Here is a 14,681-nt window from a genome sequence, read left to right as displayed (position 1 = left end):
GTTTGAATTATGCGTCCCAGAAGCCAAGAGTTTCGAGGTGCTGTGTTATCCACTATAAGCACGATGTCTCCTGATTTAAAATTGCGTTTGACTCTTGACCATTTCTGACGTTCCTGAAGCTGCGGTAAATACTCCTGAACCCATCTCTTCCAGAACAAATCTGACATGTACTGGACTTGTTTCCATCGTTTACGAGCATAAACATCATCCTTTTTGAATTCTCCGGGTGGTAAAGATGGTGAAGTCCTCAAAAGCAACAGGTGATTTGGTGTTAATGCTTCCAAGTCACTGGAGTCTGTGGATGCTAAGGTTATTGGACGACCATTAATAATTGCTTCCACTTCACAAAGAACGGTGTGTAGGCCTTCCTCATCCAGATTCTGCACTTTTAACGTAGAATTCAGAACTTTACGTACAGATCTAATTAACCTCTCCCATGCCCCTCCATAATGTGATCCAGTTGGGGGGTTAAACGTCCATTTAATTCCTTTCTGAAGAAGGACATCATTGATCTTACACTGATTCCATTCCTTTATGGAGACTCTTAACTCACGTTCTGCTCCAACAAAGTTCTTTCCATTATCCGATCGAAGTTCCTGGACTTGTCCACGTCTAGCAATGAAACGTCGCAGTGCGTTGATGAAAGAATCAGTGTCCAATGAAGGTGCCACTTCAATATGTATAGCTCGTATGGCCAAACAGGTGAAGATTACTCCATACCTTTTCACAACGCTTCTTCTACTCTTTACCTCAAAAGGTCCAAAATAATCTACCCCAACACGGGTAAATGGAGGTTCATTCGGAGTAACTCTTTCTGATGGCAAATCTGCCATCTTTTGGCATCCTGGAAGTGAATTCAGTCTTCGACAGATGACACATTTAGACAATACTCTTCTTATTGCTGTACTTACACCAGTAATCCAATACTTTTGTCGTAATTTAGACAACATATGATTACGACCAGCATGTCCTACCTCCTGATGGATGTGTCGCAGGAGGATATCAGAGATGTGAGATTTCTTGGCTAAAATGACTGGATGTTTGGATTGTTCAGGCATTGATGCCCTACTTAATCGTCCACCAACCCTCAAGACATCATCAAGAACAGGGCAAAGTCCATGAATGCAACTACTTTTCTTTACTCCTTCACCTCTTTTTAGACTAGCAAGCTCATCAGGAAATGTCTTTTCTTGTGAGAGTCTAATAATCTCTAATTCTGCGGTCTCAAGTTCTTCTGTTGAAAGGTGAGATCGTTCAAATTGACCTTTGAAAATCTCCATTTCTCTTTCCACAGAGATTAGTTGTTCATTTGAATCAGAACAAGAAAAATCAAGTCTCAGTTGTTTTCTCTTCTCACTAAAAGACAAGAGCAGCTTCTTAAACCTCATAATCCAAGCGAATGCTTTCTTTAAACGGAACCAAGAAGAAAAGTGATAGATGAAACGTGAAAGCACATCATCCTCTTCTTTAAGCTGTACAGAGTTAACCTCAACACTTGCCTTGACCTCAGGATCATCCACTTCAAGCTTCTCAAGTTCTTTGAGATTAGCAGGCCACTTACTTTCATGAAGACAAAGAAAGGCAGGACCAGAGATCCATGTCTTGTTCTTAAGAAACACATTGACAGTTGATCCTCTGGAAGCAACATCTGCTGGGTTGCTTGCTGTGTCTACATATCTCCATTGTGAAGCTTGAGAGGCCTTGAGAATTTCAGTCACTCGATTGGCTACAAATATTCGAAATCGTGAGGTCTCGTTCTTGATGTATTTGAGAACAGATGCACTGTCCGTCCAAAAGACAGAATCTTGAAGCTGCAGGTGCAGTTCTTTCTTCCATAACACATCCATGCGGCTTGCCATGGTAGCAGCAATGAGCTCCATACGAGGGATGGTAACAGACTTAATTGGTGCTACTCTTGATTTTCCCATGATAAAAGCACAGTGTACTTGAGAATGCTTGTTTTGTAAAAGCAAGTATGTCACCGTTCCATATCCATCCTGGCTCGCATCAGAAAAATGATGCAACTGTGCATTCGTGATGTCACCAAAGTTTGGAGGTTTTAAACATCTGGGAAGCACAAAACTTTCCAGATGGTGGAGTTCTTGCAGCCATGTGGTCCATTTTTTTACAACCAATTCAGGCAAGACATCATCCCAACCTGAATCTCCTTTGCAGATATCTTGCAAGATCTTTTTTGCAGACAACACAACAGGACTCACAATTCCCAACGGATCGTAGATGGAACCAATCATGGAAAGGATTCCTCTTCTGGTTAGAGGTCTGTCTTTTACTACAATCTTGAATTTGAAAACGTCAGACTGAATGCACCACTGCACTCCCAACACTCTCTCAACTGATGGAGTGTCCCGATCCATACTCAAGTCTTTCACTGTCTTTGCTCTTTGATCCTCCGGTATTTCGTCTAGCACTTGACGCCTGTTGCTCATCCATTTTACGAGCTTAAATCCACCCTTGGCACATATGGATACAAGCTCCTGGTGTAAAGTTATCGCTTGTTCAACGGAACTAACGGAGACCAAACAATCATCAACATAAAAGGAATGTAAGATTGTATCCACTGTTTCACTGTTAAACTGCCTTTTATTATCTTGTGCACATTCCTAAGTGCAAAGTTTGCGCAGCTAGGAGATGATGTTGCTCCGAAGAGGTGTACTCGCATCCTAAAGTCAACTGGATCTTGACTTAAGTCCCCATCTGGCCACCAAAGAAACCTTAACAAATCAACATCATCAGCTGGCACTCTTACTTGATGAAACATTGATTCAACATCTGCCATGATCACCACTGGTTCCTTTCGAAATCTTGTTATCACTCCAATGAGTGAGCTGGTAAGGTCTGGTCCTTGCAAGAGTTGAGCATTAAGTGATGTTCGCTGAAAACTTGCTCCACAATCAAATACCACACGGATTTTTTTCTTAGTAGGATGGTAGACACCATGATGTGGGATGTACCAGATCTTTCCATCATTACGTGTCATATCCTTCGCTGGTACTCGCTCTGCATAACCTTTGGATACCATATCCTTGACAAAAGCTTTATAGTCAGCACAGAAACCTGAATCTCTTTGAAGTCTCTTCTTTAGATGAAAGGCACGTTGTTCCACAACTTTTCGATTGTTTGGCATTTGTACTCTCTTTCTCAGAGGTAAACCTATTTCATAATGCCCATCAACAAGTTTGATCGAATGAGTCACCATTTCCATGAATTTTTGATCTTCTTTTGAATTGCCTGTTTGTTCATCTTGGCTACATTCTGGGAAGTCCATTTTAAACTGCTGTTGCCATAGGTCTTCCAAATTCATTACTGAAATTCTGTTGACAGTGACTTCTGGCTGAGCACAATCCATTTGGTTATCGCTGTTTCCAGAGAGTGGTCCATTCACAGTCCATCCCAACATTGTCCTGATTGCATAGGGTCCATCATTTACGCTGCGGATTACCTCCAATGGTTCCAAAGCTTTCGGAACATTTGTCCCTATCAGCAGCTCAATCCCTGCCTCAATCTCAGGTAAATGAACACTCTTTAAATGGGGCCATCTGCGAAGATCTTTTCCTCTAGGTATATTCCCTTTATGTACAGGCATACTTTCCTGTGTATAAACTTGATTTAATTCACAAAAGTTGCGACCATTCAAGCCAGCTACCTCCAGTCCAGATAAAACATGACTATTTACAACCTTTTCTTGCCCCATAGTTCGTAGAAGTATCCGCACTTTGTTTCCTGTGAGGTTGAGTCTTCTCATTAAACTCTCCGTACAAAACACAGCAGTGCTCCCTTGATCTAAAAAAGCATAAGTGGTGACTATTTTGCTGCCTTTTTTGGCCTTGATTTGTACAGGGACAATCGGGAGTTTACAATCACGATCACCAGCCCCAGTAAGACCACTAGATACTAAGACATCATCCACTGCCATTTTTGCTTTCTTTTCAGTTCCCTTTACTTTGGGAAAGATATGCAGCAAAGTAGGATGTTTAAGACCACAAACATCACAATAAAGACGTTTCTTGCACTCTTTGCTTATGTGCCCCATACACAAGCACCCAAAACAAATTCCACTTTCTTTTAAGAAGCCAATCTTCTCTTTTTGGGATTGTTTTCCCAACTGAGGACACATACCCAATGTGTGTGCACCTCTACAGTGGTAACATTCTTTCATATCAAATCCAGCCTTTTTCTGTGATGTATTTTCAGATTCATTTTCTTTGCTTGCAGCGACCACTGTGGTGGCAAAGCTGGTACCTTTTATTCCAGGCCGAAATTGCGATTTTGGTCTTTTCACATCCTTATTAGTTGACAAAGTAATGTCCTGTATGTTTCCAAATACTGGGTCAGTTAGAATTTTGACTTGATGTTCTAAAAAATGAACGATATCAATAAAGGAAACTCTGTGTCGGTGTCTTTCTTGTAGTTCACAAACCACCGTTCTCCATTTATCCCGGAGTCTGTAGGGCAATTTCTTTATGATTATCATCATGTTAGCAGGCATGTCCAAATCGTGCATGTACTGCACTTCCTCCATGACGTTACTACAGCCTCTAAGAAAAAGACTGAATTCTTGTAAAGCATTCACATCTTCAGCTTTAATTTGAGGCCATGAGAGCACTTTATTAATATAAGCAAATGCAACCTTCTGTTCATTGCCAAAATGTTCATGCAACAAAGTTTTGGCCCTAATGTATCCTCTTTGTGGATCAATATGCTGACAACTCTGTATCAACTCCCTTGGAAAACCGACAGTATACTGTTCAAGATAGTACAGGCAATCACTGTCGTTATCTATCTTACTTTCAACGTTATTTTTGAAAGCTCTCATGAATGCATGGTACTGTAAGGGATCACCATCGAACACGTTAAGATCTTTCTTGGGCAAGGATGATAAACATTGCTGTTTTAACAATAGTGTTGTTATTTCATTTTGCTTTCTCATTATTCCGAATATGTGGTTTTGCTCTCCATCGTTGGATTCATCATGAGAATTTAAGACATTTCCTTGTGATATCTGATCCACTGTTTGGTATCTAGACAGGTGTTGGCTCACAGGATGAGGCTGTGAAAATACTGGTTGTTGTACCATTGTCTCTTTAGGCCTTGCACCTGATTCCAAACACTCATGCATTGATCTTTTTTCTCTTAGAAACTTTGGAGGAACAAATGATTTAGCACTGGCATTAAGACTTTGTGTTTTCTTTTGTTCATTCTCTAACTTGGAATGTTTCCTTCCTGAACGATCAGATTTACTGCTTGACACACTCTGAGATTTCAAAACATTCAGTTTGGCCATTTGAATAGCAATTTCTCCATGCAAATTAAGTTGTTCTTTCTTTTTCCGTAACTGTTCTTCTTGATCCTCCAGCTCATGCTTATCCTTCAAGAATTGTTGTTGTGCCCTTAATGCTGCCAATTCAGCCTCTGCTTTGAGACGTACAGAAGAAGTAGATGATGCCACAGATCTTTTTTCTGTTGTTGAGCTTTGAACTTTTGATAATATACTCCCCACGTTTGATACACTGTCAGTTGGTTGGATGTCATCTTGTAAAAACGATGCATGATCTAGCACTTGAGGATTGGGAAACTCTTTCGGTATTGCACCAGCACGAGACTGAACAGCCATATCTTTTTCCACATTGTCTGATGTAAGGATGGAAGACGGAAGATCTAGCACTTGAGGATTGGGAAACTCTTCCTGTATTGCCCCAGCACACGACTGAACAGACATAGCGTTCTCCAATGATCCATCTGGTTCACTCAACCAATGTTGAACAGCTTCTTTGAATGTGTTGCTGTATTTCATAATACTCTGAAACCATTCATTTTGTTTTTCCTGTTCATCTTTAGGAAGTAAAGGAATCACCATGTCGTGCATTTTGCTGGCATTTTCACAAAGCTGAACAAGAGTTTTAAACTGAATTTGCATTTGGGAGGCATTTTCCTTTCTCTTCATAAGATTTTTCATCTCTGGTATCTGGCTCTTAATTTTGTTTACATTTGATTTCCGTTTCATTTGCAAACTTTCAATTTTGTTCGCCAAGGCCTTTGCAGTAAGTTTAGTTTCTCTTTTACCGCAATCATTTTCAAAGCCAGTGACGCCATCAACACTCACTTCACTCATGCTTGAGTTCTCAAAAGAAACCAATGTTCGTATAACTCAAATCCTCCAACATCACAGCGTCAGCAGCACGTAAACAAACGCCGTCAACATCGCGACACTATTTTTCAACACAAACGGATCGCCAACAACAAGCTTTAAACACCAGAGCTCTGTGCAAAAATAGACTAGCCAAACAACAAACAATCACACAGCCGCGTGACCATCCCCAATGGATAGACAACGACGAACACAATTCAATCTGCGCGCAATCCAATACTGCACAGCGGATTAGAACAAAGCCCAACAGGCTTACCTATTCGGTGATTGTTTGCATGCTTCTCTTCGGAGCTTTGCTGGTCCAGACTCGCTGGTGATTCAACTTCTGCGATGGCTGAAAATTCCTTTCCTTTTAAATGAACAGAATCATATCCTCCGTCTGCGATGTGCACTTAATCCGTTCTTGCGCGTCCGCTGAGAATGATCTATGTTGACAAATTGTAGCGGCTTGAATCCAATGATGTTACCGCTGAGAGACTGAGACAGGGACTGTTTGCAACTGACTGACGCAGAAACACATATCGATGAGGCAAATGATTTTTTACTAGCAATTCTTTATTGCTGGCTGATGTATATTGATTGTACAAGGTTTGCTGCTCAAAGTTTGCTGGTCAAAGTTTACTGGTCAACATAGAATACATCGCCCCTGCTCACCCCCTCTCACCTGACATAATCAGTGAACAGGTGACTAATATTCACATTCACATGTAATCACGTGACCCGCCACCAGGATCAGGTGACAATAAAAACAAAACAAAAAACCATTAACTCTTTCATGTCCACAACACTCCAGAAGGACTGTGATTGGGCTCTTGTATGCACTCAAATGCCATGTGCATAAAATCAAAAAGTGGGCCACAATGTAAACCCTTTTTCCATGTAGCAAGGTGTCAAAATCCTAAACCCAAAAGCTTAAATCCTCCTCATACGCAATCTCAATTCTTTTCCATCCCTCGCTTGTGCTCTGTCACCCCTCCAATTTCCCTTTCCCAACGCTCCTTATTCCACAGAACCTCGGGGAAGGAAATTTTATAGCAAACACCCCATTCAGCCCCACAGCACTCTATAAAGAATCAATTTTAAGGATGTGGGGCCATGCTAACTGTTACCCAGGGGGGCAAGGGAGAGGAGAGAGACCTAGTGTGTGTGTGTGTATGAAATACAGAAAGAATGAAAATGTGTGTGTGTGGAACTCACTGCTGAATAGCCTGTTTGCTGTCTAACAACTGCAGGACCTTGGTTCTGTAATTAGAGGTAGCCCCATTTCTAGCCAGCTCACAATAGCTTAAAGAAGTGTCTGTGAGGACTTGATCTGACTTCATTAGCATGCCATACTCAAGATATCTCAAGCTTACTTTCCACAAATAAACCTCTCATAGACTGAACAAAACCCAAAACACTTTAGCTAGAGCAGGGCTTTAAAAAATGAAACATCTTTTTTGATGCCAAGATATCATGATATGATGATATATTATGAGTGAGCCTCTTTAGAGAATATAGGCATGTTGTTGGTATGTATAAAACACATTTACAGTGTATGAAAAATAATTGGTGTATTATAGACACTCTTTTTTAATATTTAAATAATTGTTTTGTTTATATTTTAATTATACTAAATCATATAGAGACCTTAAGTAATATTGACAAACTATATATCATTTGAAAGCTTACAATCTCTAGTTTCCATATTTGGTGACTGATTTTCAAAATAAATTACACAGGAGTAGTAATTTATCAATTTGCAACAAGAATATTTTCATACTCATAAAGCATGTTCAGACCTTTTTTGAAATAGCAATGAACATGAAAAATCATGAAAAAAAGGTAGAAACCTCAGCTTGTTTTCATGCTAAGAGTTCAAAAGATTGCATCCATTCAATTATTTTAGGAAAAAAAGGTCTGAAAATGTTTTAAATATTAAGAAAAAAACAATAAATTCACAGTTTGTGATGTGGCAGGAAGCTATAACGCACATGCGTGTTCTTTGTATGTGTTTCTTAGAGGTTTAATTCATATCAAAATCTGCCAAACTTCCCATTCTACTTCTGAATAGGATCTATACTTCATAAATTGTATGACAATTGTGTAAATGATGGTTCAGATCAGTCAAAACACATGGAAATGGAGGCGCCCTTATGTGGACAGTAATGGAGTCTGGTTGCGCCCAAATAAAATCTCAAAGAAAGCTAAATTTTTGAGATATCAACCTACAATTTTAAACACAACTTGTTCAGATTTTTGGCTTTGATTTTTCAGCAGAAAAGAGTAGCTCAGGTTTAGAAAATATATATCTTATATAAAAAATGAATTTTTAATAAATTTTCTTAATTTATTTCACTTTGACAAAAATCTGGCAAATGTCTTCTTTAAAACAAGACCAATTACGTCTATATTCCAAAGCATTCTTGAATTACAACCATTTAAGTTCGAAATGTGCATTTCCATGTCTATTCAAAAAAAAGGGGGTGACAGTTAAGAGGTTAATTATTTGTACATTTTGCAAAATAAATATTTTAAATTGCAAAAACTTTACATTATATATTCCAACTAACATTACATATTCCCTAACTGGTCCACCAAGCAAAATAATTCATAAATTGATGAGTTCAAAACCACCAAATGACTGAATAGGTCTGAAAAATCCACTTATTACTTGCTCTAAGGAACAACATTGTGAGCTATGCTGGTATTCAGAGGTTAGCCAATCAAAAAAAGAGGTAGTTTACATAAAGACACAGTTTCAAACCTGTCAAAGAGAAGGTGGAGTATCGTCACATGAATTTTGAATTACTAAATTGGCACAAAAAACCATGGATGTGTAGAATAATTCAATAATTCATGAAAATATATCCCCTTTAAATAAGCCTGAGTTCTCCAGTCCATGTCTGAAATTCAATTGTAGAAAACCAATACAGTTGCTATTAATTTAGATCTCTCTGGCAGTAGGTTGCCGCCTGAGGGGAGTGATTGTAGCGGGCAGGACGTGAGATGTGAGCGCAGGATGCAGCTGCCCCCGTATGACTGTGAGGAGCAATAGAGCGAAGGGGAAGGGGTCAGGGTCGGGGCAGCACGCGGCATTACCCCGTCTGTCACGGCTACGCTGGACTGTGACACAGAATTAATAAAAAATGAAGAATGGACCCTTGTAGTAGCTTCTGGCAAGAGACAATATTATCTAGTGTAGGGAGGAAAACAAACAGGAAGGAACCAGCATGGGGATGCTTACAGTGTGCGCTCACTCACCTGAAAGCCTCAATGATGTAAGAGGTGACAGCCGCCCCGCCCTCATGTGCATTCGGTTGCCAGGTCAGAGTCACGCTGTTACGGGTCACGTCAGTTACGACAGGCTTCTGGGGCGGACCAGGCAGCTGGTAGGGCTCTGAAACCGGGGGTGCAGTGAGACCACCACTCTCTGTAAAGATAAGATTAGGATATTAGCATGCCATCTTCATAATCGTATTGGTCCAAGTTATCATCCCGTTATCCAGGTGAGCTGGATGGTCCTGTTTGCAGAATCTAACAGAAAACACTTGCTGCTTCCGTATTTGTGTAGATTTATAGGACATCCGACCAGAAATCAATATTGGTGAGGAAAAATCTGATCTCAGGTTAGCACTACCCCATATGCTGACATCTGCTAAATGGACATTATTTGCGGAGTAAATTTGCTTCCTCGGCCGATTATTGCGGTTTGAAGATGATATGATGCAGTTTGTCAAAGATAAGGACACATAAAGGTGGTAATGAAGCACTTGTGTGTGTGTTTTTTTTACCTTTCACTGCGAGTACACCACTCCAGCTCGTCTCTCCACTTAAACTGGAGGCAACACAGGTGTAGGCCCCGGAGTCCGTTTCCTAGCAACAACAGGCTCAGGGTCAGCATTTGTATGGATAAAACTCGAGCACAATGCATTGCCTCACTCCGCTTGGAGCAGCGTGGAAATCTTGACAAATGAGCACAAATTCCTCGAAATTGCCTATTATTTTACAATAATACAGGATCAACTGCAATTTTTTCCTATTACTATTGAAGTTGCTGACAGGAAGACAATAATGTGCTGGAGTGAAACCTAGTAAGATGTGTGTGTTGACCAATGCAAAAACAAAATAATTACTTCTATTATGAGAAAACTATGTATCTGTATCTTATCTCTGTATCTAAACTGTATCTTTCACTAGGAGGAAATCCCACAATGCACTATGAAGAGTTCAGTGCAAAAAAGAATGCATCCAAGTGGGTGGACAAGTACACGAAATTATAATACATTTAATACTAAAAATTATACATAAAAATAGTTTAATATAGTTAAAATGGCCTATTTTATTCAATATTTGTCAATTGTTTTTATGCTTATCATGATCAGTGTAGCAAACAGCAAACAATTAAAAGTGCACAGCAAGTAACAACACAAAAGTACAGTCGATATGTAAAGTAGATGCAAACTGCAAATACAAATATAACCCATATAGGTGACAAATATAATCCATATAGGTGACAACCCTATTTATAACCCATAAGGTGACAATATAATTTTTTGGTGCAACAATATATTTTGTTTCAGCCCTTAACACACATATACAGTGCCATTCAAAAGTTTGGAGTTGGTATTGATGTTTTAATGTTTTTGGAAAAAGTCTCTTATTCTTACTGTATCTTAAAACTACAGTAAAACACTTACTGTATTCATGTGAAATTTGACTACAATTTAAAATGTCTGTTTTCTATTTAAATATATACTTTAAAATGTAATTTATTCCTATGATGTCAAAGCTCACTCCAGCGTCACATGATCCTTCGGTAATAATTCTAATACGCTGATTTTGATGCTCAAGAAACCAGTATTATCAATGTTGAAACCAGTGATGCTTTTAATCAGTTTAATGCCTCTTCACTGTTTAAAACTATTAATTTCTGTAAAAAAAAAATACTTTCAAATGGTCGTATATGGAAATAACACTAGATCTAAATCAATATGCAAAAGTCTAATCCATAAAAAATGTAAAAATCAAACCATGCTGAACAGTTTAATCAGATGAATCCATCAGTTTGATATTGTTTTCATAGAGTGTCACTGTGAATCATAAAATGTTCCCATTGTAGAAATTTCCATCTGTCAGTTCAATTTAAGAGTGTCTATCATCCAAGTTAGCATGGATGTACTGAATGTGCAAAAAGAAAAAGGAAATACGAAGACAAATTGGTGAGCGGTGGGAAGGGCCGAGGGGCATTAATTTTTTACCACAGGGCCGAGGGGAGAAGTCAGGCAGAAATTGCTTACGACAGTGAGAGATGTAGTAAAGCTTTACTCTTTCTCTCTCTCCGTGACAGTGATCTAATAGTCCTGGCAGCTCAGGGGCACCAATGACACGTCTGAGGATTTGACTCTTCGGTTATGCACACACACACACACACACACCATGACCTCGAATGTATGCTTGTGATGTGTGTGTTTCAGCTTTAATCTCATTTTTAAGTGGAGAAAAGCATAATGCACATGTTAGCATAAATTAAACAGAAGCTGACATAAACACTGATATTAATAGAAAAGACTGAGACTGAACCCGTGTATTGAAGAGTAGCTTTATATCCTCAGGCAGTACAGGAGAGTGCTGTTGAGAGTGTTATTTTGGTCACTTATGAAACTCTCCTAGGAGAAGGAGGAGGTGAGCAAACAGAAGGTGTAGAAACACTTTCCTGTGACCTCTTCCTTGTTTGAGTGGATAACCTCATTGGTTAGACCTCTGCTGTGCTGGCTGGTCATTGGTGGAGAGAGAGGTAAGCAACCGGGCATCGACTGATTAATCACGGATGGCAGCTCTGGGCTCAGCGCTAAACACGCACTTAAAAATGTATGAGCAGAAAAGGAAATAGGGAGATAAATATTTTGAGGATGCATTCACATCTACTTATTTAAAGGAATAGTTCGTCCTGTCATCATTTCAAAACCTGTATGAATTTTTTCAGTGGAACGAATATTTTGAAGAACGTGCTAGTTGCTCTTTTCCATGCAAATATAATGAGTGAGAGGTTTAAACTTTAAAAAGAGAACATTAAAAGCACCATAAACAAATCGGAGAAGTGGTCAATATGACTCGTGTGTTATATTTCAAGTCTTCTAAAGTCAAAAAATAGCATTACATGATGAAAAAACTGAAATAAAATTCATTAATTAGTGGGCTTTTAACCACTACAATCAGTTCATTATCCCCCTGGGGTCGGCAATCGGACCGGCATGATTGTCTCGCTTTTTTTCTTATCAGTGCAAAAATAATCTATTTTTGTCATACAGGTAAGTGTTATACATCATTCAAAACTGTTAAATGTCAGAACACCTCCAGGAGCCAGAAAACACCTCAGACCCCAGAGGGATAGGTGAGTTTAATTTGAGAACCAGATCAGTCTGATTCAAAAATGAATCTTTTGAGTATGAATCAGTTGATTCAGCTCACAGTTCACAAAATAAGTCACAATGAAATCAAAATTGACTGTTTTTTATGGAATATTGCAGTGTTTATTAAAAATGATCTTCCGTTAAATGCTGGTTTAACACATTTTGTGAACTGAATCGACCGATTCATTGAAGAAATTTGAAGAATTATGTGTCATGAATCAGGCATCACTTCTCTCATGAATAGGGTTGGGTATCGAGAATCGAGTATCGATTGGAACCGGGACTAACTTTTCGTTTTCCCGGAATCGTTCAAAAGTTAAAATTTCGATTCCTAGTTTCGATATTCACAAAAAAAAAAAAAAGTTTCGATATTCACAGTCCGCCGCGCGGAAGAAGAAACTGCTGAACAACACCAAAGAAGAAGCGTCTACCGGAAGTGTTGGCATAACCACGCGAGTCGAACATGAGTACCTTACGTCGGCGATCCAAAGTGTGGCTTCACTTTTCTAAAAATAACGAAATCTCGGCAAAATGCAAAATTTGTGACAAAAGGAGTATTTTTACAGAAGGAGTATTTCCTTCAGAAAGACCGTTGGTTAGCAAGGTTAGCTAAACTTTTTTGACCCTGCCTCTTAGAAGAATCGGAATCGAGAATTGTTAGGAACCGGAATCGAAACAAGGAATCGGAATCAGAATCGTTCAAATTCAAATGATACCCAACCCTACTCATGAACAACTTCCTTTTAGTCTGTTCCACTATTGTTACTGGTAACTAAAACTATTAAAAGCCTTTTTAATTACTGAAATAAAGTGTCAATAAATATTAGATGATTAACTTAAAAAACTTGGCAACTAATTGAAATAAAGAAAATCAAGCTAAGGTACTAAAATGGCAACGACACTGAAATAAAAAATCAATTAAAGCTAAATAGGAATATAAAAGAAAAATCAATTAAAATGACAAAAGCACAACAAAAATGGATTACAAAATGTAACTGGTAATATAAAATCAAAAGCTAATTCAAAATATGAATACTAGTAGGCTATAATACTAAAAATAACACTGGTCTGTTCCTCGCACAAAACTATTGTGTGGTTTTAGAAGGCTTTAGAAATATAGCGCACAAGTCATATGGACTGGGTTTTTTTGACATTTTGGCACCATCTTTATTCACTTTTACCAAACTAAATATAGTGGCCCACGATATTCTTCAAAAATTCTCCCTTAGTGTTCAACGAAGAAAAAAGCTATTTGTTTTTTCTCTGACTAACAGGCTTACTCATTCTTTTCCACATTTCTCTTTTCCTCACTCCCTTGGCACAGTCGAGAGCAGGCACTTTCTGGCAAATCTCCCGGTATAATGGCACCTATTCACAGCACTCTCCCTTTCTCCCACACACTCGTACGCTACCATCTGTGCAAACCCCAGTCTCCATGCCCCTTGTGCTCTTCCATCATGCCGGGTAATCGTGGACTAAAGGGGGCCAATGAAGGCATCAGACCAGAGAGGACAGGGCAAACACCTGTGCCAAAGATGTCCATCTGAACAAAGCATGCAACATTTAACAAGCCAAATAAACAAAAACTTAAATCCTCATTGATAAACGATGCTGCCACTTAAATTCACAAATTTGGGCACTAGCTGTCTGCATTCAGTCCACTATATAGAATATCAAGGGCACATTACAAACATTGCAGAGAGTACAGGGATGCTGAGAGTAGCAGATAAAGATTGCTAGCCTCTGTGCCTTTCTATATCCCAGAATGAGCTTTTAATTAAGGCATGAGTGATTGTTAATCATTCCCTGGCACAATCAATTAACACATCAGGTCTTTTCACAGCGGTACCATGACCTCAGGTGCAACTTGCAATCGCACACACCCTTGAGGCCTTGAGAAATGGATTTCATTAGGCTTGCATGCTCCAACACTAACGACAGCACACGTTCCCATTACGATCATAATTACAGGTTTTATCTCCTTCCACAACTCTCACATAAGCGTCCGGGTCACCCACGGAACAAGTATTAAAATCGATCCGCTAATTAAGCCTGCCTGTTTGCTGTAAACTCGATTGAGCGTTTTATGCGCCCGCCATTGATCGGATAGCGGTAATGACATT

At 39.1% G+C, this 14,681-nt stretch overlaps 1 protein-coding gene across 4 annotated transcripts in view; it reads right to left on the bottom strand.

The window, feature by feature from the left end:
- Positions 1 to 14,681, bottom strand: part of robo3 (roundabout, axon guidance receptor, homolog 3 (Drosophila)) — a 144,478-nt gene that overhangs the window by 15,894 nt on the left and 113,903 nt on the right. For all 4 annotated transcript variants that reach the window (XM_089126035.1, XM_089126036.1, XM_089126037.1 and 1 more), the window contains exons 11-12: positions 9,940 to 10,021; positions 9,410 to 9,578 (exon numbers count right to left, since the gene is read on the bottom strand). In XM_089126035.1, coding sequence (XP_088982161.1) covers positions 9,410 to 9,578; positions 9,940 to 10,021 — 251 coding nt within the window. The remainder of the gene's footprint in view (positions 1 to 9,409; positions 9,579 to 9,939; positions 10,022 to 14,681) is intronic.

This window comes from Pimephales promelas, chromosome 23, assembly GCF_988280905.1.
Source record: "Pimephales promelas chromosome 23, fPimPro1.hap1.1, whole genome shotgun sequence".
NCBI classification, from domain to species: domain Eukaryota; kingdom Metazoa; phylum Chordata; class Actinopteri; order Cypriniformes; family Leuciscidae; genus Pimephales; species Pimephales promelas.
The sequence above is the reverse complement of the archived record's forward strand: the minus strand, read 5'-3'. Positions and strand labels throughout refer to the sequence as shown.